The 27,296-nt window shown below is 43.7% G+C and overlaps 1 protein-coding gene across 11 annotated transcripts in view; it reads left to right on the plus strand.

Moving 5' to 3' along the window:
• The window catches only part of RBM47 (RNA binding motif protein 47), a 173,067-nt gene that overhangs the window by 119,752 nt on the left and 26,019 nt on the right, over positions 1-27,296 (plus strand). Inside the window, exon 1 of one of the 11 annotated variants that reach the window (XM_073645750.1) lies at positions 11,776-11,931. The exons of 7 other annotated variants lie outside the window; for them this stretch is intronic. Coding sequence is in view for 1 of the 4 variants with exons in the window: in XM_073645743.1 (XP_073501844.1) it covers positions 12,028-12,032 (5 nt within the window). In the remaining 3 variants the exon portion in view is untranslated. Of the gene's footprint in view, positions 1-11,775; positions 11,953-11,989; positions 12,033-17,908; positions 17,932-27,296 lie in introns of those variants that run through there. 3 more of the 11 variants (XM_073645769.1, XM_073645743.1, XM_073645782.1) reach the window with 3 other exon arrangements.

Consider the following 27,296-nt stretch of genomic DNA (forward strand, 5'->3'; position numbering starts at 1 on the left):
GATGGTGTGGGGGTGCTTTGCTGGTGACACTGTTGGGGATTTATTCAAAATTGAAGGCATACTGAACCAGCATGGCTACCACAGCATCTTGCAGCGGCATGCTATTCCATCTGGTTTGCGTTTAGTTGGACCATCATTTATTTTTCAACAGGACAATGACCCCAAACACACCTCCAGGCTGTGTAAGGGCTATTTGACCAAGAAGGAGAGTGATGGGGTGCTACGCCAGATGACCTGGCCTCCACAGTCACCAGACCTGAACCCAATCGAGATGGTTTGGGGTGAGCTGGACCGCAGAGTGAAGGCAAAAGGGCCAACAAGTGCTAAGCATCTCTGGGAACTCCTTCAAAATTGTTGGAAGACCATTTCCGGTGACTACCTCTTGAAGCTCATCAAGAGAATGCCTAGAGTGTGCAAAGCAGTCATCAAAGCAAAAGGTGGATACTTTGAAGAACCTAGAATATAAGACATAATTTCAGTTGTTTCACACTTTGTTAAGTATATAATTCCACATGTGTTAATTCATAGTTTTGATACCTTCAGTGTGAATGTACAATTTTCATAGTCATGAAAATACAGAAAAATCTTTAAATGAGAAGGTGTGTCCAAACTTTTGGTATGTATGTATCATGTTACCTGGACATTAATATGTACGAGTGCTCTAAATGTTAACGAACGTTGATGACAAAGGGCAGTTGTTCTGACACTTAGATCAGGAGCCATTTATGAATATAAATGATTTATTTATAACTTGACATGATCAATATGATAACACACACCTTAGTGTTAATCTACTTAGAGGACTGAAATAGCAGTCACATGCATTTCTCATTATATAAATTCCTATGCCGCCTCCACCCTTCTACAGGAATCAGGAAGTTTGACAGTTTATATTAAAGGTTATTGAAATCCTTGGCTGCAGGTATTTAAATGGGGTTTTCCCCAAATGCCAAGTTATACCTTATCCTTTAAAGAAGTTGTCCACTACTTTTTGCCCCAATTTATTAACCCTGTGATTATAAGACGTTTTGTAATTACCTTGCTGTGTCTTTATTGCCTGTGAGCGGCGCTATCCTTGGCCGCTCAGAGGCATCACGTGACCCCCCCCGACTGATGTCATGTCTCACTTTGACGTGACATCAGTGACGCGATCCCCGCGGTGGATGCTGGGTTTTGGGCGGGGATACCCCCTGCGTCACACCGAGCATCCACCGCGCGCTTTCCCAATGAATGAGGAGAGGGAGAGCGTGCGGTGGATGCTGGGTATGACACTGGGGTAACCCCGCCCACAGTCCAGCAGCCACCGAGGAGCACAGCTCTGGGTCACACCCGGCTGCAGCCAGAACTTGACGTGACATCAGCGGATGCCAGAGCCGGCTGCAGCCGGGGGTCACGTGATGCCTGTGAGCGGCCAGTGATAGCGCCGCTCACTGGCAAAGACTTTTAAAGGTAATTACAAAAAGTCTTATAATCACAGGGTTAGGACATTGGGGGAATCTTAAAAAGTAGTGGACAACTTGCTGATTGGTGGGGGTCTATCAGCTGGGACACCAGCAATCCAGAGATCGAGGATAGGAAAAATGAACACTGTAATATGTCACCCTTGAAGCGCCAAATGGCAGTTGTGTGTGTCTATGGCACTGGGGCTGCCAGGACTTCATGTAAATAGAGCCCAATAGATGTAGATCTGCCTTTGGAATGAAAGTATATATTTACTATTGGTTTTTGTGAATGCATAATCCATAGGATTTGCTACTCACTCTGCAGCCCAATCCTGAAAGTCCTGTCCATTTATTGTCTGAGACTGCTGTGTAAAGCACTTTGCTATTTCCTGCAGTCACATAGACAATGACTGGAGGCCGAGCATGTGCACCCCCCCACCCAGTGATCAGTAAGTCATCCCCTATCCCATGACTTGCTGTGTCTGATACTGTCACAGGCAGCAGCTCATATCCCTTGACAAAAAGAAAAGAATATGGCTCATGTTAAATCTAACAGCTTGATCGTGTTCTCTCCTGATGTGAAAAGTTGGGACACATTCGTATATGTTAGATGGTTGGCCAGTCCACCAAAATCAGCAGGTTATGCCCTCCTATGGTTGACAAATACTCTACTAAACTGCAACCATCAACCTTAAATTTCAGTGAAACCTCATTTTTGTAGTCAAATAAACATTTCTTGGTCAAAGTTGGACAAAGATTATCGGCCGAACAATCTCCCTTTAGGAGCGGAGTTGGACCCACACTGTACTTCTTTCGTGTACTTTTGGATCTGTGAAGAAATTATTCATTTGCTACAGTGAATGCCATATTATAGGTTTTCTTCTCTCTTCTCTCTTGGGGACAATGTGGTCATCCAAAGTGTTTTTCTCTCTGAACACTGACAGACTGATTATTCACAGCTCTACAAAAAGTAATATGTATTTTTTAGGTTCCAAGGTTTTTCGATTGGATTTTTACTGTAGGATATTTTGAGGGTGTGGAATTCAAAAATCACATTACTTTTGGTGAGTTGGTTCTAGTTTGAGAATTCATCCATGAAAATACTACGTGTGTGTTTTTACATCCGCGTGTGTGTGATAACAAATAGCCTTAGCCTAGAAATTGAGATACAAAGACAGACCAAAAGCTATGTTCACACGTTGCGTTTTTTTATGCAAATTTCCAGCTGCGTTTTACAGTACCAGCAAAGTCTGAGATTCCAGAAGTCTCATGCACACATCATGGTTTTTGTTTCCTTAGGAATTTGTGTTTGGCATGTTTTTTTTTGCAGAATAGAGCATCTCACTTCTTTTCACCCATTGGAAGTAATGGGTGGTGAAAAAAAAACGCTGAAAAAAAGCAGGTGTCAGGTTTTTCAGTGTGTTTTGTTCCAAAACCAGAATATTTTTCTTTTCACTGTACTTCATGTACAAGCATAAAAGAACAGTGAAAAAATGCACCAAAAAAAAGCAGAAAAGCAAGAAAAATCCTGAACAAACTTCCTGCCAAGACATCAGGTTTTGCTGCAGAAAAAAACGCTGAAAAAAAACCCACAATGTGTGAACACAGCCTTATAGTGCTATAAAGGTAACTTTTTGAAGCCAAATTCTACTGTAATTGACTACTAAATGGCTCTAGTTTCTGAGGTAGTCTGGCAAAATTTAAGTCCTATTCTTAATCGGCACCATACTCTTAATATATAAAACCATTCAGACGTCGTTGGCACCAAAATCCCCGTATACCAGTGTAATGGATTTCTTCTAAATGTCTGTGAATCGATGTTGTCACATCTCACCATTGTACGTACAATCATTTTGCTAAACCACAAAGCCATAAGCCAGGTGTAATTATGGAAAAGTACCTTAGAGTTTGAACATTAAATTTCAATTGAAACTAATGTTTTAATGTCTCTTAATTCTATTAAACCATGAGCTGATCAGGTCATTGGCTGCTCAATCACTTGCAGGGTCCTCTAGGGAGACGTTCTCTGCATGTTGCCACTTTATTACAATGTGTGAACTTAGTGTGAACATAAAAGTATATGCCAAAAATTCCTAACCTTATGGAATTACTTAAAATCATTGGAGTAACCATAGCATGCAATCAAAAACTGGGGTATAGTTATCAATGCAGCTATGCTTCTCCCATATCCTTAATATGGGTGTCAAGGTGCGTAGACACGGGCCGATGGCAGCCGTTTAACTGGCTTCTATGTAGCCAGTCATTATCAGCAGTCGCTTAATACCTGTGTAGAAAGGCTGACCGAACTTCCCATGCGCACAGATCGGTTGATAATCAGATCCTTTTGTGCACATAGTCTGCCATTTTACTCTGCAGTACAGGGCATGTGCTACCGAGAACGGTTATTTTTAAGCAAGCTTCAGGGTGTGTTTTTTCACTAGCCAATTATCGGGAGTGAGCATTTTTATGAATTCTCATTTTCCAGTTATAGGCCTGTCTAAACAGGCTGCTAATCGCCCCAATTAACAAGCAAAATGCTTAATCGCTGGTGAAATAATTTTTAAACGGAAGCTTTCATCAGAAAATGGTCTATTGTTTGCCAATTACATTTTGGTGTTGCATGTATTTTTTTTTTTAATTTGCAATTTTTTCCATGCTACAATCTTTAAAAAGAGGAGAAGAAGAAAAAAAACAGACAAGTGGTGGTCTTGCAAATTTCACAGTAGCCATAGACTCCTAATTCCTGCCTCGTATGGAAGAGTTTACAGCAAGGCTCCATATTATCATAAGCCGGAATAAATGAGGTAACCCCTCCATACACAGCTGATAATATAGGATCCACCAATCCCAATAGGTGATGTCAGCGCTGACCCTGCTGCCGTCACAATCACCTTTGCACCCGCTCAATAGATACCTCAATACAAAAGATAGGGTCGGGATCTGATCTTTGTGTCTATGTACGTGTGTTTTCCTGAAACAGGAAGTTAAAATATAACTTTTTTTTTTTTTTTTTATATACTCTTTTTTTAATACAGATTGTGATATGAAAAAAATGTATCGGCAAAAAAAATACACTTAATGTGAAACCTGATTCTAAATAGGTCATTTTCTTCCCTTTTAAGTTTGCGGAAAAATTATCATTTTTGGCGGCACATATTTTTGTGTAAACAGGACATCTGCTGCTTAGAACAGTGGTATTCTACGCACACAGAAGGATCGTGTCAACAATTGTTCTGCTCACATGGAAGTGTGGTCGGCCTGTCTGAGCAGGCTATTAAACGACTGTCAGTCGACTTCTATGTAAATGATCAGCGGTTGTTTAAAGCTGTGGGTCAACTAATCTAAATGCACCGTAAAAATCATTAGTTTGTCTTGTGATTGGCCGCCTGTTTACACTGGACGACTATTGGGGAAACGAGCATTCCTAGGAAGTATAAACGTGCCCTCATAGTGTAGGTGCTGATGTTACACACTTTGCACCCCATTTGCAAAAAAATTAATATTAGTATTTTTAGGATAAATAATTACTCAAATATAGTCAGACGTTCGTTTGTCTGCCACAATGAATATAACCTACATGTACGACACAGGAATAGGGTGCCATAAAATATAACATTTATTGATATACCTATATAAAATATAAGGGAAAAAGTGTCACAACGGAAGCCTAGTGGGGGTAGTTAATAATACATTGTATTCATACAATCATGTGCGGAGATACCATGGATAACAATTACATCATGCCCAGACCATAAACTATAAATGTATAGAAGCATACATAAGAGGAGGTATGATAAGGTCAATAGGACCAGTACATAGTGAAGATGTCCTGAATGACGCATTCAATAATACATCCATGTAGCTAGTATTAAATAAGGTAACAAAAGTTATGTGCTGATGAAATAGAATAGTCCAAAAGCATGTATAAAAGGAGAGAAGGTAAAAGGCAAATACTAACCCCCAAATGACAAGATCCCTTGTTATTTGCCTTTTACCTTCTATCCTAACAAATTTACTGTTATGAAAAGAAGATGCTCACAATAAAAAAAATAAAAAAATAAAAAAAGTGAAGGAAAGGGTATCATTAGTGCTGCTTGAACTGAACATGGCAGTCATTTTGTGTACCACTTAAAGGGATTGTCCAGTCCAAATCGATAAGTCTGCAGTCACTCCGTGTGACTGCAGACTTGCGAATCCCCCCAGCGTATGCAATGTGCGGTGCGAGAATTCGCTGGTTTCTGACCTGGGACCGGAGGGTATGTATGGTCAGGGCTCGTCTAGTAGTTGTGGCTGTGCTCCATACACTTGTATTGAGGGAGGCCGCACCCCGTCGAGAGACGCAGCAGTCCAGTTGGCATGGCCGACTAGAGGGCATGACCTCGCTCCATACAAGTGTATGGATCGAGGTCATGCCCACTGGCCCGGGAGTATGTATAACGCATACATACCCTCTGGTCCCGGTTCAGAAACAGGCAAATCCCCCAGCGCATAGTGCATGCGCTGGGGAGATTCAAAAGTCTGCAGTCACACACAGTGACTGACTGCAGACTTATTGATTTTGGACTGGACTGGACAACCCCTTTAACGAATAGGTTGGCAGTGGGCTTGAGGTCACTGTGACCAGTGCTGGTAAATGGACACCGGTGTGTGGGTAAATATGGATTTCTATTATAAGCAACTTATTGGAGTAAACCAACAAAATGTATTCAAAACCAGGCACTCTCAAATAAGTCACTTTATTAATTAAAAAACAAACCTATAATACAAAAGAAAAGATAAAAAGGGGGTTTAAGAAAGAGGGTGAGACATGATGAAAAAGCTAATGACATCCGTTCAGATGTATAAAATGCACTGTGCATGAAAATTCATAAGTATATAATATAAATAAAGTTTAATGTCCAGTGACAAAGCAAATGATATACGGTAATCAATATTTGAATAAATATTGCAGTGTCAAAACAGTTTTAAAGTCCCATAATGGGGAGCCGAGAAGTTTCAATGAACCATAAGAGTTAGTGATATTGACCAAACAGACGCACCACACACCACTCCAACTTGTGTTTCGCTTGCGCTTCGTCAAGGAGTCACCTTATAGGAGTAGTCCAGGCAAAACTGGCACTGGATTATCCATAGTGTAGATTGTAACTGGTGTTTTGTCCAGAATACCCAGATTGCTGCTTAAAGTATCCAATAAGGGAGCAGGTGATCAATATTCTGCTAATTAGTGGGAGCCTATGGAATTAAACATATTTATGGAAAACACTGTCCATATACATAATTAGACGAGAGTACATTGAAGTTTTATTGTGGCCCCTGCAATCTGACAGTCTGGCCCTCAGATCAGAGGTCGTGCACCCCTGCATTGGAGGAGCTAGTGTCTGTTAACTTATATCCTGTATTTATATTATGCAAAAATGTTATTTTAGTCTATGGACAGTACAAGTGTTGTAATACTGAGTATTTGTTGTTTTTATAATGTTGCATATAGTATTCACTGACAAAAATGAACCCAAAAAGGCAGAATTTTTCTGCATGTTTGACAGTTGGGAAAGGATCCTTTTCCCTAATATGGAGCTATTAGTGTTTGCCCAGTGGAGTTTTTTCCTTCCTCTGGATCAACACTTTAGTCTATAGGTTGAACTCTATGGACTGAAGTCTACCTCCAACCTAAAAACTATGAAACAGTATGTTAATGAGAGGTTTTATGAGGTTAGAAAAACATGGCTCCTTTCTGCCTTTCTGTTTAAAATCTGGAAAACATTTTTTTTTTCTAGGACATTTGTACTATCTGTAGAAGGTTTTGCTTTATGTAATGTTAATGGACAACTCTTCCACACTGGAATATACCCTTTTGTTCTCATAGTATAGTTTGTATTGTGTGCAAATATTGCCGTCTGTGGTTAGTAAGGATTTCTACAAGGACAGTAACAAACAAATAAGCATAATGGTAAACTAAAAACAATACCCACACCCACCCACTATTCGCTCGTTTTATTTGTGTGCGCGCTCGGTAGGGCTCACCGCTATTAATCATAGGGCAGATGCCTCCTGCTAGTTGGCTGCTCTGCCCCCTGCAGTGACAAATTGTATTTTCACATCCAGATTTCAGTTAGAGCTCCTTTGTCCTGTCTGGTTTTAGTCTTGAGTAGGTGTGCTGTTTACTTTGTCTTCATAGACCTTTATGGTCATGTACTAATTAGCTTTTAGTATGGAAGAACCCGCCAAGCCAAAGAGTAGTGACCTAAATCTCATGGTGCTCTCTGAGAGACTGGAGTATGTAGTAATGTGTATACAGCACACTCTGGAACAAATAACTAATTTCACCAAGTAATCTTTAGCTGTTACTATACTGTAGGCTAAACTTTATAAATGCAATGTATTCTGTACATTGTTTTTCAAGGAGAACAGCTGTAAGCCCAATAGCAAGGTCCTACGACCATCCAATAACTTTATAAGTAGGTAGTCCTTTTTATGGGCAGACCAAGTGCTGTGTTTTTCTCGGAAAACACTTGTATCTTTTAATCTTTGGGGATGTTAGTGTCATATTTTTGTATTTTTTTTTTTCTATAAATTCTCAGACCGAATGGTGAAGATTTGTCCAATATTGATCCGATTTTAGGATCGAAATTGCCAATGGGAGGCTATGGGTCAATAAAAAAAAAAATAGGATAGCACTCCGATTCCATCCATGTGCTGTCTGTTTCCTTTTCTCGGTCTGTTTGATAGCTTGAGAAATTTTCCTATTTTTTATTTTGTTTTTTTTTTTACTTTCCATCCAAGAACAACTGAAACTATGGAGAAAAAAAAAAAACGTATGAGAACTGTTTGGTTTCATCACAAAAAACAGTGAAGTCTGAGGGCACCCTTAGATTTTTCTCCAGCAAAAAAAACAACAAAAAAAACTTGTGCACATGCCCTAAGGATGCCTTCAGACTTCACTGATTTTTTTTTTGTGATGAAACCAAACAGTTGATCTCATACGTTTTTTTTTTTTTTTGCTGGAGAAAGATGTAAGGCAGTGTTCACACGTTCAGTATTTGGTCAGTATTTTACATCAATATTTATAAGCCAAAACCAGGAGTGGAACAATCAGAGGAAAAGTATAATAGAAACACATCACCACTTCTGAATTTATCACCCACTCCTGGTTTTGGCTTACAAACACTGATGTAAAATACTGACCATGTGAACATGGCCTAATGCAAATACTCGCGTGCAAGCAGGAAGAACACTGCAGAGAATACAGTTTTGTTTGATGCATTTTTACTTGTATTTTTTTCCATCTATTTGGGTGAAATTGCTACAAAAACGATTAAAGACTTGACATGCTGACAATGCATTGATGGTTCAAATCCCCAAGGAGAAAATAAGCAGCATGTGTATGAGATTTCAGACATTACATTCACTTTACTGGTACTTTAAATGCTGCTTGTTTTTGTTCACGGGAAAAAAAAGTGTGTGAACAAGTTCTTAGACTTATAAATAAAGTTGGGAATGAAGATTATAGAGAATGTACATAACTTTGGACCTACCCAGTTGTCTTGTATATTGACTTTTTATAGCATTCAAGTTTCCTACAGTGAATGAACTGGTTTACAAAGTTGGGGTCAAATAAGTTTATAGGGAACCTGTTACCAGGACAGACTTCATGAGGCTACGCTGAGATACTTTCACACGTCATGAAAATCACATTGAAACACATTTAATGATTGTGCGCTTTGGGGCCTGTGAACTACCATGACTGCAACACAGCAATGACAAAAAGTCCAACATGGTTGGACATTTGGCCTCGGGTAGCGAGACACACGCCACCTGGGTCATATGCAAGTCGCACAGGGGCCAATCTGCATTCCGACACTAACAAAACCTCTAAAATTGTTGTGTGACAGAAAGTTCCTGATAAGTCACACAAGCGTTTTCTGGTCACACACCTTGTCTGAGTCGCATGAACAGTGTAGCAGGGCAGGCCTGTAGAATTGATAATATGGATATGTCCATCTGTGGCGCCCCTGTGGGTTCAGTCGCCACAGAGGTACTGCATCTCACCCAGAGGTATGGTATCTCACTCTCGGGTAAGGAAGGAGTACAGCTCAGGACCCTAACACCTGAATCCAACAATACACTACTCCAGACCAGCAGGAGGGGCAAGATGCGTCGCTTCCCTGCTGAGCCCTTTCCCTGACTGGAGTGGGGGGGGGCCAAAGTAGGGGGAACCATGTAGTGGGTGTGGGTGGAGGAAGTAAATCAGGGGAGCACTTGTTAGGAATAGTATAAAGAGGGAAGCCATCTTGGGTGTGAGAGTTCAGTCAGAGGAGGACAGTGAGGAGCAGGAGCTCTGTAGGAGCTCTGCTCAGGAGGAGGAGGGCCTAGCCAGAGAGGCCCAAGACTGAAGGGGGAGAGAGGAGCAGGAGAAAGGCTCCAGGAACGTGGAAGGGACCCCAGGGGTACGGGTAGTGCTGGAGGCCACCCGTACGCCCGAATCTGCCAGGAGGTGGAGGGGTCAGGTCACACAGAGGGGACCCGTCCCTAAACTAGCAGAGTTCTTTCAGCCTTAACTAGGAAACCGGAGGCTGCAGTATTTCAGGTACTGCAGCCAAAAGCCACATCTAATCACCAGAAAGGTGGCCACAGAGGACCCAGGGGACAGAGAAGACGTCGCCCGACAAAGTCCGCGGTCACTGGATTGGGACACTGGGTGTGAGGTGCAGGGAGACTGCCAGAAGGAACACACCATCACCCCCTGCACTACACTGCACCATGAGTGTTACTTCCATAACAGCAACATCTTCACTGCTCTGGAGCTAAGCTCTACCTGTGGAGAGCTGAACTAACTCTGCTGCATTAACATCAGCTCCAGAGGACCTGCTCCGCAGCGGCGGCTCCCTTTAGCTGCATACCACAGGTGGCGTCACGAACTGTATAAAAAAAGAACTTTAATTCCCCTGTAAATACCCCTTTTTACTGACCGCCCTGGGTCACGGACCGGGTCACCGCCACTGTGACATCTCCCCTAGCAACGCCCGGCCCGACACAGAGTACCCCACGGCCCAGGGAGCGCGTCATATTTACTACTGAACCGGTTACTAGGATAGGCCTCTAGAGTAGATATTCTGGATATGCCCACCTACTCTTGCCCCAGCCCTTCATGAAGTTCTCTTGTTTTCGCTGCAGAACCATCTGAGAATCCCATTACCATTTGAGCAGAGCCTGATTAGACACCTTAAACAAACAAAATGTTTTGGCCTCAAGAAGGGAATCGACCATCGATGGCTCCTAGTTTTCACTTGGGTGGGAGCCCAGGGAGATGCTAGGAATGAGATTGTGTCTCCCTTAGCTTTGGCTAGGAGAGGCTACTTGTCTCTGACCCTTACTGTGGCATTTTGGCTCGGAGTGACAGGGAAAGGTCTGTGGGGGCATTTCTCCTATTGGAGGGGGTTACAACTGACCACATCCCATTACACTTTTTTCTGACACCTTTTTTTTTTTTCTTTTCTTTTTTTTTTTTTTTTTAGTGCATTCGGGAGAGAGAACATTATCTTGGGCTTTAAAAAATATATAAAATGTTTGGTGTTGTTTTTTATTTATTTTACTCACTTATAGTGCCATTAATTCCATAGTGCTTTACAGACATGATCCTCACTGTCCCCATTGGGGCTCACAATCTATATCCCCTATCAGTATGTCTTTAGAGTGTGGGAGGAAATCAGGGAACCCAGAGGAAACCCACGCAAATACGGGGAGAGCATACAAACTCCTTGCAGATGTTGTCCTTGGTGGGATTTGAACCCAGGACCCCAGCGCTGCAAGGCTGCAGTGCTAACCTCTGATCCACCCTGCTGCCCAGTAGGAGTGCATTTTTCTCAACTTTTAAATACATCTGACCATGAACAAGTCCTATAGTTTAATATGAAGCTTGGGTTAGGTCGTATGGACCAGGTAATGTCTCAACCACTGGGTATGTGCCTGTTGACCAGTTTGTTCATATAAAGCTGCACATACCCTATCTAAGATCACTGTGCTGCCAACTCATTGGCTGCTTTATCTTATCTGCTAGGTAACGCTGTTTGCACAACGCCTTGTGCTAGGGTAGAGTTGTTTGTACTTAAATCAGTTCTGTGCTGACAGTCATTATACCTTGAAAGGCTATATTTATACTAAATTCCAAGCTCTTTGGGCAATTTTATGGTCATGTCTCGATTTTTCTTGTTATGGCAAAAATAACAAAACAGATTCAGTGTGAGCCGAACATTCATTGTGAAGGTGCTTACAGGCTGTCCAGCATCTGGGAGATGTAAGTTACGCCTTCTCCTAGCCAACCACACCTACTTAAACTCATTTCAGGTGCCCTGAGCAAATACCTTCCAAGGAATGTAAATGGTCCTTTGCTGCTGACCAATAAACATATGCATGAGCTAAAAATCCTGTGACTGAGAGTGACTCCTCCAGCAGAGGCGTTCTGTACTACTGACCTGTCAGCAAGGCTTGAGAGGTATGGAAAAGCTTGTAGCCTGTAAGTTTCTTTTTTTTTCAAATTACAAACTTCACTTTGTATTAAATAGAATGGGAACGTGTGAAATGTAACGGGATGAGGTAGTTCTATTGCTCATTTGCTCTTACTTTAATATTGACTGTAAAAAAATGAATAATCACGGTGTAGTTTTACTACGTTCTTATCTCATGTATAGTGTTTTTTTTTGTTTTTTGGGGTTTTTTTTGAGATGTAATTCTCCTAGTGGTACACTGTCAAAAAGATAGAAATTGATGAATGCCAGCTAATGTAACGTGATCATATTTCTAATTAATAGTATAAGCTAATGAGGTATAGAAAGGATAATTTACTTTTGGTAAGTCACTTCTGAGTGCTGTTTTCTATACATATGTGTGACTTTTAAAGTAGATTTTTATTTCAATTTTTGGGTTGTGTTTTTCTGAATGACCTTTAACGCCTTTGAAAAATGTTATGTTACTGGAATGCAATTGGGCATGTATGATGGCCTATGCGGTAAAATGTAGTGTATGTGTGTATAAAATATATATTTATATTTTACAGTAGTCATTTTGCGGTTTTCGCCCTACATAACTTGCTTGACAAGTAAGATAAGGAACAAAGGTGGGCGTTTTACAATTCAGAGTATGACTGGACTGTTTTTCCATTGAATTGTATGTGCAAATACCTAAGGAATTAGATTTGCAGCTGATTTTATATTCTTCAGTCGCTGGTGATACCAATAAGAAGGAAATGCATATTAAAAATTATGAAAGACACCATTAGATTAAATAAAGAAAAATCTAATAAATGTTCTGTCTAACTTTGACAGTTTTGAATAGTTTGCAGTTGGGCCCAAATATTACCATCTCTACGATCCGTTATTGGATGTAATCTAGAGATGTAGTAAATGAATACGTCTTAAACATGTGATTTCCTAGTCCATATGGTGAATAATGGTAAAATCGGTAAACTTGTTGACCTTTTAATGAAACGTCTTTGGAAATCCTTGTCATTCGGTGTGGACTTGATTATACATACAAGAAACTCCTGTCTATATTGAGACTCTTGCCATAGCTTCCATACAATTGCTTTTAGGTGCACAGCGCCGATGTGAAATTTATAGAGCAGTTTTATAAAAGACATTGAATACGTATCAGCTCTCGGGGAGTGACTGCTACATGGAAAAACATGTGTTTGTCCTTGGCGTTGTTTTTACATGGTGTAGCACTTAACTACGGATAAGATAGTGTAACTGATAGGAGGTAGGCTAATCTAAGGTGGAGTAAACTTTCTAATCTAGTAATTAGTTTCAATTCAGTTTTAATTTTTGTTAAATCCCTTCAGTTGTAAATGGTTTGGGGTGTTTTTTTTGTTTGTTTTTTTTTTAACCTGAATCAATTGAAAGGATAAAGAATGGTCAGTGTTTCTTTACCTGTGTTTGCACTGAAGGGGTTATGAGGCACAATGTATGCATTGTTCTGGGTCTAATCCCATTATATGGCTCCCCTGACTCTTTGATTTTAGACTGTGTAAGCTGTTTGTTGTCTGTCTGGTACTTAAGACTCTCAGCAGGTTGTAGATACTGGTTTTCATGGCTGCTATGCAGTTCCACAATAGTAATGCCCCCCCCATATACATTGGACTAAGGCCGGCGGCCATACATATAGGATAGTTGTTGGCCAAATGATTCTTCAGCCGATTGTTCTGCCAACAGCCATCTCAGCCGTCTCTCATACACAGGAGCGTTAGCTTGGCCAAGCGCTCCTGTGTTCGCTATAAGAAAGACGTCGACTGGCATCTTTTAAGGGAGAACAATGTGATCAGCAGTTCAAAATCGGACATGTGCGACATCTCCCCCCGACAATCAGTCGGCCGGCTCCCCCATATACATTAGAACATCAGCCGAATCCGTCTATCTGCGGCTTCAGCACATTTATGGGGGCCTTAACATCGACCAAAACTACTGTCACAAGATGGCACCGTGAGAATGGCGTGGCGCCTGTAAAATGTGAAGCCGCTGGAAGGTGAATATATGACCAGGGGCTTACATTCCAGAGCTAAAAAAAAAGCTGGAGTGGTGCTTTAAGGACAGCACCAAGTCTTCTAGGCATGGATGAACAAGTTGGCAACCTATTACAACAGCTATATTTTTTCATTCTTCAAGAACAAACTCTTTTATAGCCTGGACACTGGATGGAGAGTGATGCTCCTCTTGTCTCTTCAGAATTCTCCAAGGTGTTCGATTTAGGTTCAGATCAGGAGACACTTCCCGACACCAGCAGCTCTCATGAAGCCCCTCGTAAGGGCATTTTTCCTTATACTCCCCTATGTGAAGCTTTGAAGCCATCCGTTCCAAAAGCATTTCTTGGTTTCATCCCACAGAGTGTAGTCCCTGTAGTCTTCATACTTTTCAGCATGGCTCTGGCAGATTGTTGGCAGGCTTTCTTGTGCATGGGCTTTAGAAGAGTCTTCCCTTCCTGGACAACACCCATACATGCCATTCCTCTGCAATGTACACCATATTGTCATAGGAAAAATTCAAGCAGGTTTGGCTTTCTACTTTTATAGCTATCTGCTATGAACTTATGTCGGTTTTCTTTAATCCTCATTAGAAGACTGCTGTTTAGGTGTTAACTTCCATGGTCTGCCTGGATGTCTGTGAGATGGTCGCAGTTCCATCTTTGTTTGGGTATGTGCATATGGTCAGGAGCCGCCTGCGGCCCCGACACTGCAGAATAGCCGCGCGGCTTCCGCTCATTATGCAAATGAGCGGCGCCATTTATTCATTTTATTTTTTTCACATGTGGACTTTCCTCTTAGATGCAAGTCTTTGGGGAAAGTTCACCAGCAGACCCGCAAGAGAATTTGACATGCTGCTGGTCTGAAAGATGCACCGTATGTCAGTTTCTGCAGGTGCCCAGAGACTCATAGTGGACATGGGATTTCTAGAAATCCATCCACTGTGCTGTAACATCTGGCTGCTGCAGGTTTGACGCTGCATAACACGTAGCTTCAAACCCGCAGCAGCTCCTGACCGCGTGCACATACCCTTTTGTATTAATTTTTCTACGGTATTCTGACTGAATAAAGCTTTACTGATCTTCTTGTAGCCTTCCCCATTCTTGTGTAAAAAAATCTTTTTCAGGTCTTGTCATTTCTCTTCTATATGGTGCCATTGCTGACAGCATGAAATAGGAAGGGGTTTTCTTTACGTAAACCCTTTCATAGTCAGATGTCTTCTAGACACCTGATAAATGAACAATTAAACTTTCCTATGGTTGAATTGTTGACAAGAATTTTGTAGTCTAAACTTTTAGCTTTGCTCCTAAGACTTTTATTGGAAAATACTCATTTTTGTAACATGGTCTTGAATACATTTGTTAGGAAAACTACTTTTTGGGTGTGCAAAATAACAAATCTTGTTTGCAATCAATGGGCCCACATTTGTGGGAGTGTTTTTATAGTATGGTATCTCATAGAAAATGTTAACCTGTCGTTTCCTTTCAGAATTAACTGACAAATCTGTTAGGGTGTACTTCTTTTATGCTGAGCTACGTAATTCTCATAGAGAACAGGAGCGGTCGGCAATGCAAGCACTCTTATGTATGGAGAAGTCAGGAGAGATGGATGCCAAGAAAACATCATTTGGGCCACAGCTATCTATTGTGTATGGGGCCCCTAAAAACGACATTATGGCCATGAAAGCAAACCTTTCTATGACCATAATCGTATGTATTCTAACTGCTACAAAGAGGGTTATATGGAGAGTTCATTGATCTAACAGGAATTGTGTAATGCTGTATTTCCCCATTGGAGGCACTGTATGGGAATTGAACACTTGATAATGGATTCTCATAAAATGACAGCTCATTGTTGGGGTCACAGTATTGGTACATTGTATGATAACAAGATTAATTATAAAATTACCAAAAGGTATAAAAAAAAAATATAACTAGACCCAATGAGTTTTATGTAGCTAAAGTTTTTTAATAAATGAACAGAAATAAGGGTATTGAACAACATTTTTCCTTACGGTGTTGTCAAGATTTCTTTAAGAGTAAAAGTTTGACCCTTGGGTCATTAATTTTTGGCCGATCTTTTCTGGATTTCTGCTTGAAGAAGTTGTCTGGTACTTTTTTAAATTGCCCAATGTATCCAGCATGTGGGCATAAGTATATTTGTAAATACCTTGTGTTGCAGATAATGCCTCTGAGCGGCGCTATCCTTGGCCGCTCACGGGCATCACGTGACCCCATGCTGACGTCATGACAAGTGAGGCGTGACTCAGCGCTGGGGTCCCCGTGGTGGCTGCTGGGTTGTGGGCAGGGTTATTCCAGCCTGGACTTGTCGTGACGTCAGTGGATGTCAGCGCTGGCTGCCGCCGGGGGGTTATGTGATGCCAGTGATGGCGCCGCTCACAGGCATTATCTGCAATACAAGGCCTTTACAGAGATACTTATGCCCACATGCTGAATACATTGGGCAACTTAAAAAAAAAAAAAAAAAAAAAAAAAAAAGTACCGGACAACCCCTTTAATGTTTTTTTGGGGAGAGACTTGTAATTCTCATGTTTTGTGTAGAGGGGAAACCTTATGCAAGTTAACAATTTCTACAATAGAGGGAGAATATTTCAACCCAATGTGATGATCAAAGATGGACTTTCCAAAATAGCAAAAATTCTGGAGTCCGTTGGCTTGGCAAAATGATTTATTTTTGAAGGCTTAAATCTGCATTCCTATCTCAGACATTTATGGGCTATCCACAGGATGTCATGGATGCCTGCTTTTAAGGTTCATCTAAACCAAAGGTCCCCAACCTGTAACTCTGGAGCTACATGTTGCTCACGGCTGTCTGCCAACTTGGTGAATTAGTGCCAGGTCTAGAAAATGGCTAGGAAGGGTAGGTCTTCAGATGATGTATTCTTTGAGTAGCCTCACACAGAAGAGCAGATCTCTGGCCTTGCGGTCAGAGAGATAAGTTAAAGGGGTATTCCCATCTCCAAGATCCTATCCGAATATGTAGTCGGTGTAGTAATAATATTAGCAAATCAGAAGAACTATACTATATTTCTAATTGCTATGTTGCTTACCTCATATGCAGGGCATTACAGTATCTTGGGTATCCATGGGTATGACCACTCATATAATAACAGTTCTTACTGGTTGTAACAAAGTTGCATTTTTATATGCAGAATCCCAATTTTTATGCTATAAAAGCTGCTTCTTATCTGCACCAAAAATGCCTTAAAAAATGGGGAAACTGAATAAAATAAATACAATAATTGGACACGGTCTTATTTTGGTTTCAGACATGTGGGAGCTTGGTCCTAATGAGGAAAAATAGTTTAAAAAGTCAACACAACATGCTTGGGGGGGCATGAAAAATAAAAGACCTTGCCTTTTTAAGAGCCAGAAAAGAAAATTTTAAAGAAAGCCTCAAGAAGCAGTTTGGCGAGTCGGGCAAGAGGAAATGAAATGATTAAACCTATAGCTGTTATTGCTGAAGTGTCGAACAATTGCTATTGCCGTCACCTTAGCTATTATTGTGCTTTTAAACCCGTAAGATTGCATGTTATAAATTTACCCAAATCATGCAAGGTGCAAAGATCTCCTTTTCGCCCTAAACCCTGGTTAAACATTTGAATAATTTTATTACATTAACCCTGTGCAGCAGTCGGTGATGGGTCATGTAATCCTTGACAATCACTGTAAACCTTTATTTCACAATTCCTATAAAGGGTTATACAAACATTTCAGATCAGAGGTCACTTTCAAATTGCTGCACTTTGCAGCCTCATTCTGCCGATCTGACAGAAATACAGATATGAAGATTGGGCCTCCCCAACCCCCCACCCTGAAATCAGCAGCCGGTGAAATGCTCGATTTGTACAAGTCAGTCATTGGTACCTGGGATTAATAAGTAACTTCAAAAGCAGCCGAGCTTTCTGCAGAGCAACACCTAAGCAGAAATGGTCAGATCTGGGAGAATTTACTGCTAGGGGTAAGATTGCACCAAGCAAACACTACGACTTGGGGTATGTTCACATGTTGACTGTTAGCTGCAGAAATTTCTGCGTCTCTTGGCTGGAAAAATGCAGCGTAAAATAGGTGCATTTTTTTGCAGATTTCTCCCCACTCATTAGTATGGGTGAAATCTGCACTAAATCTGCAAGTCAAAAAATAAGCAACATGCGCATGAGACTTCAGGGTTCTCATTCACTTTGCTGGTAAAACCTTCAGATTTTGTGACCAATCTTCGCAGAAAAAAATGCAACAAAATCACGACAAATGTGCACAGGCCCTACTGGACAGACACGGCTTAATCAATTCAGGACCCCAATTAAAGTAAAAATAATGTACACTCTCCTCCTGCATCAGCGCTGTTCCAGAAATGTTGGTGCAGCTATTCCCGCAGAGTGATGTGACATTGTGTCATGTGCCAGCTGCAGCCAATAAGCGGCAGTTGACAATTTTTTCTGGGTTGTGATTTTTGGGAGTTATTTTGTGTGTACAGTATATTTTAGATTATATGTATGTTAGAGGCCCCGATTTGATTGATTAAGCTGCAGTAGTCCCGTCAGCATTGGGAAATCCTCACAGCGTGCACAGTGTGCGATATGAGGATTGACAGGTCTGCAGTCACACAGAGTAACTGCAGACTTTTTAGTTTAAGATCCGACAACCCCTTTAAATATTGGATTTATTGATGGAGAGAATTATGAATGATATTGAGGCTCAAAAATCATTGACCTCAATTGTGTTTGCAAACAAGAAAAGGCCCATTTACCACTGGATCGTATCTTTTATGCACACACAAAAATAATTGTGAGCAGCACATGCTCTCATGTGAAAAGTGGATTGTCCTCTTTTATATGGAACACATGCACTCAGCCTAGCCAAGTGTGCATAGGGGGAAAAACTTATTTGCATCTCTCTATATAAAAATGTTGGTATTGATAAGTACTCACTTTCTGTAGGGTTTTTTTATACCTAAAATATATATGTATATTATATATTCAGAAATGTATTAATATCCATTATGTAAGTGACGCGCCCCTGGGCCTGCTGTGTCGTGCGGCATCGCGCGCACGGGGGCTTACCCGGAGCCGGATCAGATGGGGGTAGTAGTCTCGTGGCGGCGACCCGGTCCGTGCCCAGGGAGTCAAGCTGAGCGGCAGTGTCTTGAATAGTAGGGTGTTGTACGACTACGCCACCCGTTGAATGCAGCTTTAGGGCTGCTGCTGCAGGACAGTCCGCTGAGGCTGGTGATATGGTTGTGCAGCGTAGATGGTATAACCCCCAACGGGAGGGGTACGGCCTCAGGGCAGCAAGAGTAGATGAAGGTGGTAGCGATGGTGCAGCAAGAAAGCTCAGAGACATGTGATGCAGTTTCAGGGTTTTTACTCACAGGTGTTGCCCCGGTCACTCCGGCCTTTAGTGACCACCCGAGCCGTGCTGCGTTCACCAGGTGTGGGACTCTGCCAACTCCCAGGCAGTTCCAGAGCGTGGTCCTGAGCTCCCCTCTCTTCCTTCCTACTGGCCGTTCCCACCAGGGACCCACCTTTGTCCGGCTCCCTCGGGCCTCTTGGTGGTAAAACCTTATCTGGCTTTCCTGACCCTATTCGTGGTATGCCTTCCTGGTGGGTGTGGTGAGGGTCGTGCCAAAGCTTGACCACGACCTCCAGTTCCTGGTTAAGGATATCTTGCCTCTGCCAGTTTGGGATCCGGTACCCTCTTCTGCCAACCCTTCACCCGTTAACTTGTGGGATCTCAGGGTTCCCTCTTGTCCTGCGTCTCTGGGCCTTTCTTCCTCCTCCTCTCCACTACAGGCCTGGCCCTGGAGCTGGGCCCAGCCGGAGCCACAGCTCCCTGTCAGCCCTCTCTGGCTGAGCTCCTTTCTGAACTCTCCCTCTGACTCTCCCTGTCTCAAGATGGTGCCCACCATATATACTCCCTCTATGTGTGAGCCCAGGTGACTAGCACCCAATGGGCTCCTACCTCTATGCCCAGAGTCCCTCCCCTATCTGCCCCTACACTACTGGGATGTTCCTCCCCCCCCCTCCCACTCCAGCCAGGGACAGACGCTGTCGTACCTGCACATCTATTTGGTGGGAGTACCGTTGTTCTGTCCCCCGGAAATGGGGTGAGTGTAGTGCATGCAGCTATCTGAGCTCAGTCCCACACTCCATCCTTACCCGGGAGTGGAATACCACACCTCTGGTTCGAGGTGCAATACCCCTGTAGCAGCCGAGTCCTCAGGGTGCTACATTCCCCCCTGGTAAATCACAGCACGTCCTCGGGCTGTAAAAGAGTAAAACATACCAAAACATACAAACTTTTTAAAACATACACTAACAGGTAAAACATCATAAACATTATCAGCAAATATAACATGACAGGTAACTTCTTATATATTATTCTAGCAGTATAAACTTTTGATATAAAACTTTTTCATATAAAATGTTCTTGATCTTCTGGCCACGGTGCCACTTGTGACCAGGTAAAGTGCCACAGTCACTGGAAGAAAAACAGCAGTTCTCCTATAAAACCGGTAGGGGGCGCCTTAGGAAGCGCAACTATTTACAGGGTATGGCCGCTCTCAGTCCTCGGCCAGTGGGGATAAGGGATGGCTGCTCACAGTCCTCAGCCTGATTAGGGATAGGGACACACAGATAAACAGTTCACACTAGTCCCAACGGGGACCACACTTAAATTGACAACAGTTCTTGTACCCCGACGGGTAACTTTATACAGTTCTCTTTACCGTTCAGTGATAACGATGCCCTCCTGCTCCTTCCTGAAGGTAATCTTCAAACCCGTCCGGGTCCTCTTGATCTCCCTCATACCGCAGCTCTTCTTCCGTCAATCGGTGCACGTGAAGGGCGTACGGTCCTTTGGCACACTGATGCCGGGTGAAGGTGACCTCGTCACCCAGGTAAAGGTCACGTCCACGGTGTCCCTCTGGCAGATGGGACTCGACATCCCTGCGGGTAACAAAGACGTCGCCGGGGGTTCTGTGATCCCTGATAAAGCCCCAGCCGTGCTCCAGTTGGAACTTGATTACAGTCCCGGTGGCGCGGGGACCGTGGGCTGCACGGGGGTTTTCGCCGGGTCCGGCTTTTCTGCTCCGCACTTTGGACCTGCAGCCGCTCCTCGCGGACCCGCCTCTCTCGCCGTTATTTGTTGAAGACCTCTAGTTGTTGTCGGCAGCACTCCGCACGCTGGGCTGCGGCCGCCCGGGTCTCTTGGGTGAACCCCATGAGGTTTTCACCGGTGGGGTCCCATGCGAACTGCGCCTCCTCCAACGGGAGTGGGGTGATCTTGGCGGGCGCCGGAGTCGGGGTCAGGGGCTCACACAGGGGCCTTTCCTTCCGGAGTCAGGGACTGAGGTACTCCGGTGGCCACTCAAAGGGCTGCCCATCCGGGCAAGTATGTTGCGCAAATAGGTCTTCGCCTAGGGGCAGCACTGTGGAGGTTGAGGGCGCGATGGGGGCAACGGCGCTCGGATTCACCAGGCCTTGCGACCAGGCCGGTGGCACTCTAAAGGTGAAGGGCACTGTGGATACGGCGGCGCCCGGGGGTACTCGGCCTTGCGACCAGGCCGGTGGCATTTCCTGCTTGGCCGCGCTCAGGGTTAAGGCGCGTGACGTCACAGGGGGCGTGGCCGCGGCTCCGGCCGCTTGAGGCCTAGTTCGGAGCGGTGGCGGTGCAGCAACGGGCACGGTCGGTGGGATTTCGGGCTCTGCGACGGGGAGCTGGGGCAGGCTTACGGCTACTAGGCTTGGGGTGGTGACGTCCCCTTTACCTGCTTCCATCTCTTCAGCTTCTTCCACGGCGTCGTCTCCGGCCGTCGTCCCTTCTGCACCATCTTCAGGGGCAGGCGTGCTCCTCGTTGCGGGTGGCGTCCTTTGCTGGCGGGTTCCAGCCTGCAGGGCCATTTCTCTGCTCCACTCGGTCAGTACTTCTTGTTGCACTCGGGCCATCTTCCGAGCCAGGCCCTCCAGCGCGGTCTGTGCATGCTCCCGATCTCTGGGGAGCTGTGCCAGGATCTCCACTAGGCCTTCTGGGGTGGCGGCCTGCAGCAGGCTCCTGACCACAGGGTCGGTGCTGCCTGACTCTCCCTCCATCTCCGGGTGCGATCTTTCCAGACTCCTCCAGGCTGCACCCATCCTCTCCCTTTTGTTCTTGATCCGCCCACACAGAGGGTGGTCTCGGGGCAACTTGGTGATTGTCAGTTCCAGGGGCAGACCCCCCACTCTGATGGACATTTCTATCCTTGCAGTCTCTGTTGGTGGGGGCGGTCTTTGCTTTTGGCGCTCTTCTGGGACCAGGCCCACGATGGGAGGTCGTCTCTTACCACCCTCTGGCACGCCCACAATGGCGTCCGCTCTGCCAGGGCGGGAAATCGTCTCAGATGGCGGGAATCGTCTCCTTATGGCGGGAAACTCCGTGGATGGCGGGAAAAGGCTGCAGATGGCGGGCAAACGGCGGGAAACGATCCGAGATGGCGTCCGATGGCGGGGACCCTCCGGAATTGGCGGGAGACTCCTTTTTACGGTAAATGTGAACTTTTCTTCAGGCACGCAGTACCCGTCGGTTGCGGGCACGTAATCCTGCCGACTACGCCAAAGTTGACGCGCCCCTAGGCCTGCTGTCGTGCGGCATCGCGCGCACGGGGGCTTACCCGGAGCCGGATCAGATGGGGGTTGTAGTCTCGTGGCGGCGACCCGGTCCGTGCCCAGGGAATCAAGCTGAGCGGCAGTGTCTTGAATAGTAGGGTGTTGTACGACTACGCCACCCGTTGAATGCAGCTTTAGGGCTGCTGCTGCAGGACAGTCCGCTGAGGCTGGTGATATGGTTGTGCAGCGTAGATGGTATAACCCCCAACGGGAGGGGTACAGCCTCAGGGCAGCAAGAGTAGATGAAGGTGGTAGCGATGGTGCAGCAAGAAAGCTCAGAGACATGTGATGCAGTTTCAGGGTTTTTACTCACAGGTGTTGCCCCGGTCACTCCGGCCTTTAGTGACCACCCGAGCCGTGCTGCGTTCACCAGGTGTGGGACTCGGCCAACTCCCAGGCAGTTCCAGAGCGTGGTCCTGAGCTCCCCTCTCTTCCTTCCTACTGGCCGTTCCCACCAGGGACCCACCTTTGTCCGGCTCCCTCGGGCCTCTTGGTGGTAAAACCTTCTCTGGCTTTCCTGACCCTATTCGTGGTATGCCTTCCTGGTGGGTGTGGTGAGGGTCGTGCCAAAGCTTGACCACGACCTCCGGTTCCTGGTTAAGGATATCTTGCCTCTGCCAGTTTGGGATCCGGTACCCTCTTCTGCCAACCCTTCACCCGTTAACTTGTGGGATCTCAGGGTTCCCTCTTGTCCTGCGTCTCTGGGCCTTTCTTCCTCCTCCTCTCCACTACAGGCCTGGCCCTGGAGCTGGGCCCAGCCGGAGCCACAGCTCCCTGTCAGCCCTCTCTGGCTGAGCTCCTTTCTGAACTCTCCCTCTGACTCTCCCTGTCTCAAGATGGTGCCCACCATATATACTCCCTCTATGTGTGAGCCCAGGTGACTAGCACCCAATGGGCTCCTACCTCTATGCCCAGAGTCCCTCCCCTATCTGCCCCTACACTACTGGGATGTTCCTCCCCCCCCCTCCCACTCCAGCCAGGGACAGACGCTGTCGTACCTGCACATCTATTTGGTGGGAGTACCGTTGTTCTGTCCCCCGGAAATGGGGTGAGTGTAGTGCATGCAGCTATCTGAGCTCAGTCCCACACTCCATCCTTACCCGGGAGTGGAATACCACACCTCTGGTTCGAGGTGCAATACCCCTGTAGCAGCCGAGTCCTCAGGGTGCTACATAAGCATGTATGTATGTATGTAATATATATATTTTTAATTTATTTCAATCACAATTCTTTAATAAAAAAAAAAAAAAAAAAAAAAAAAAATCAAATTAACTTTCTGGATTATTGAATACCGGATCAAGAGAGTTTCACTGAATTTATTTAAGTCTAGTATATTATTGTGGTTCAACTGTTGCCAGAACAGGAAAATCCATAGTGTGGTCCTCAGTCTGCTAATTAGAAAATGTGCATTACCATGAGAAGGTACCTTACTGCTAGATTTCGATCAGGGAAAATTAGGAAAATCCAGTCTGACCTGGTACATTTTGCCTCAGGGTGTAGAGGTTGAGAAATTTTGCTTCTTAGTGGTGAACGTGATTGTGGGCCTCTAATTTTAAAATGAATGAGGTCATTTTATGGCCAAGAAAACAGGAGTAAAAGCCATAAAACGATTACCTTCATGGTGTGCTGAAAATGTACACAGCCTTCAACTGCGGCTAAAACAAAACTGTCTGTTTTGGACTGTAAGTTGTCCTTTGTGTATATGTATTAGTTTGTATATATTATGAAATTATGTATATGTACTTATTAGTGTGTGTATTATAATTAAAAATATTATAAAATATAAACTTTTACACATGCATGCATTATACACATACAATCAATTATTAGATCAATTAGGAGAAATATCCAGCGCAGGAGTAACCGGTTAAAAAAACGTAGTTTCAGCAGCAAACGTGTTTCGGATGATAATCCTTAATCATGCATTTATCCGAAACGCGTTTGCTGCTGAAACTAACCCTTTCTGCTTGTCATGGTTGTGATTTTTCTATGCTTCTGGCCTTTTGGATTTTATATGGATTAATAAAAGTTTTTTTTATCGGATACTCATGTGCTAGATATTTCTCCTAATTGATCTACTTCCATGTGGCACCACTGATCCTTGCGTGCGGTCTCCAACAGGGTGAGCTGACTTTTTTTTTTCTTTTTTCTATACAATCCTGTGCACCAATTTGTCTAAAAGGAATTATCCTATGTGAGTGTAGACTTCCGGCTCCCCTTGAGTAACCGGTCTTTTCTCTGCATATATAGGGAGTGCGACAGACCTGTCCATCATTGATAGCAGGCGGGAAGCAGCCACCGGTGACTTACTTTTTTCACTAGTCTGCGTGTCTTTGTCCTCGGCAGCTTTTAAAGTTTTTGTTTTTTTTTCAACGCCGCATCGTTTGAGTCAAACATACATGGCTGAAATGATACATCCAATGTCCGATACTTGCTGCCCGTGGTTCAGGTAACATGTATCAGTCAGGTTCCCTTTTATGTAGTCTCTTGAGCTATGGTAATTATGGAGCTATAGTGTACCCTGTATATCAAGATTTGTAATCTTTATACCATGTGGTCAAGGAACGATTGTTAATCCTTACATGGTCACAAATATTTTCTGTATTTCTACAAGCTGACACTCATTTCGTCCATGTTCTTCATTGGATTTATATGATTCGATACGACATCTGAGACTGGTCTCCACACTGGCACCTCCAGCATTGACTTCAGCATTCATTCTCTGCATAGGCTATTCCTTTTATCTTGGGACAGAGGAAGTTAACACAATAGTACTTATCTTTTCCTGTTGTCATCTACCTAATAATAGTCTAAAATAAGCAAAAGTTGGGAAATGGAGTGTAAAATCCAAAAGTCTCTCCCATCGATACTTGACGAATAATGTGTTGAGAATGCGGTTTATTTTTCATCATAAGTAGCCATTTCACTCTTGGAAGAGGCTGACTGTAGCTTTGTTTGGTAGATCTACTAACGAATTCCAGAAAATCTCTTCCCCATGGTTAATAAGTAGTCAAATGCAGGTATTGGGGTCATTTAGTAGTTTCTGACAAACTTAAAGCTGTTATGTTAGGCAGGCTGTCATTGGTTATTTTGGTATAGTATTTAATGTCTGACCATATATTTCAGCAATAAAGAAGGCTACAATTCACTTCAGACTGTAATTAGGGTTCACAAATTTCATGTGTTTTTCCACTGGCACTTAGGTGATGTGGCATTCACCATGACGACGTCATTCGAATAAACAAATTAAAAGTATAATTGTGCCCTGAAGCTGGTAGAACCAGTATGTCAACCAACTACTCCGGATCCAGATCAGCCACATACACTTGTGTAGGAATCCAGATCACGGAGATTAGAGATTCCCAAAGAAAAGCAAATTCCTGGGATGCAGAAGCTGAATAGTCAAAACCAAAACTCTCTGAAGGATCATAAGTTGGGCTTAGTAAATTGTGAGTCTTGCCTAAAATCCTTCTAAACAGTCCACTATTATTTTTTCAGGGCACAGTGTCCTTGTGTGGGATGTTCTCCCAGGAGGTCTAGGGAGCTCCTATTTCTGATGGAGCCAAAGTTCAGCTTCAGGGCAGGTTCAGATGGCCGTAGATCTCTCACTGAAGAGAATTGGGCCGATTACGCAAATCACACTCTGACCAGAGTGTGACCAGATTCTCTCGGATGAGGAGAAGATGAAGAAAAAAACGTCTCCAATCTGTTAGTACACGGAAATCGGACTGCACTCTGTTTTCCACAGACTTGCATGCCTGAGAAAAATCCGAATGTCTGATCAAACTTGGGTATGTAGCAATTTTTTTTTTCTTTTCCTTGGACGTTCTCTGTCCAAAGAAAAAAAAAAATCAGACGTGCACATCACCATTGACTATAATTGGTCCGAGTGTGATCCGATATATTGTTGGATTGCACTTGGACAGCAAATATTCTCGTCTGCACCTGTCCTTAGGTGAAAACTGGGGTGAAAGCCCAGCTTGAAGCCAGGAACAAGACTGGCATGAAGTTATACATTGGATAGATTGCAGATGATGGGTACTGACTATTATTAATGCTGTGTGACATACATAGAGCAGATGAAACACATTCTCCATACTATTATAACAACCCTATTACCCCAATTACACATGACTCCTCATTACAAAATGTATTAAATATGGACCATGCCTATTCAGCATATATAATAAGACTTCATTATTGCGTCTTGGGGAGCTCCAACTATGCATGTGTATTCACATATGGAGGAAGCTTGTATAGAATTTTTTTCCAACGTTCCTTCCTTGTTCAAGGTTACATGAATATTCAACTGCTTTGTCTTCCATTATAATAATGGCCTACATTACAAACCTCCATCGACGTCAATAAGACAGCACTGGGATCAAATCCCACCAAGGACAACATCTACAAGGAGTTTGTATGTTCTCCCCATGTTTGTGTGGGTTTCCTCCGGGTTCTCCTGTTTCTTCCCACACTCCAAAGACATACTAATAGGGAATCTAGATTGTGAGCCCCAATGGGGACAGTGATAATGATGTCTGTAAAGAGCTGTGGAGCATTATTGTGCTATGAAAACAAGTAAAAAAAAAAATTAATAGACTTCAAAAATATATTCATCTAATATTTTAATTCCCATTCATGTCTGTACATTAGCAACGATGAATCAAACATTTTTACTTCCTAACTG

Source organism: Phyllobates terribilis, unplaced genomic scaffold (assembly GCF_046119375.1).
Source record: "Phyllobates terribilis strain yellow unplaced genomic scaffold, ASM4611937v1 Scaffold_1__5_contigs__length_1240528914, whole genome shotgun sequence".
NCBI lineage: Eukaryota > Metazoa > Chordata > Amphibia > Anura > Dendrobatidae > Phyllobates > Phyllobates terribilis.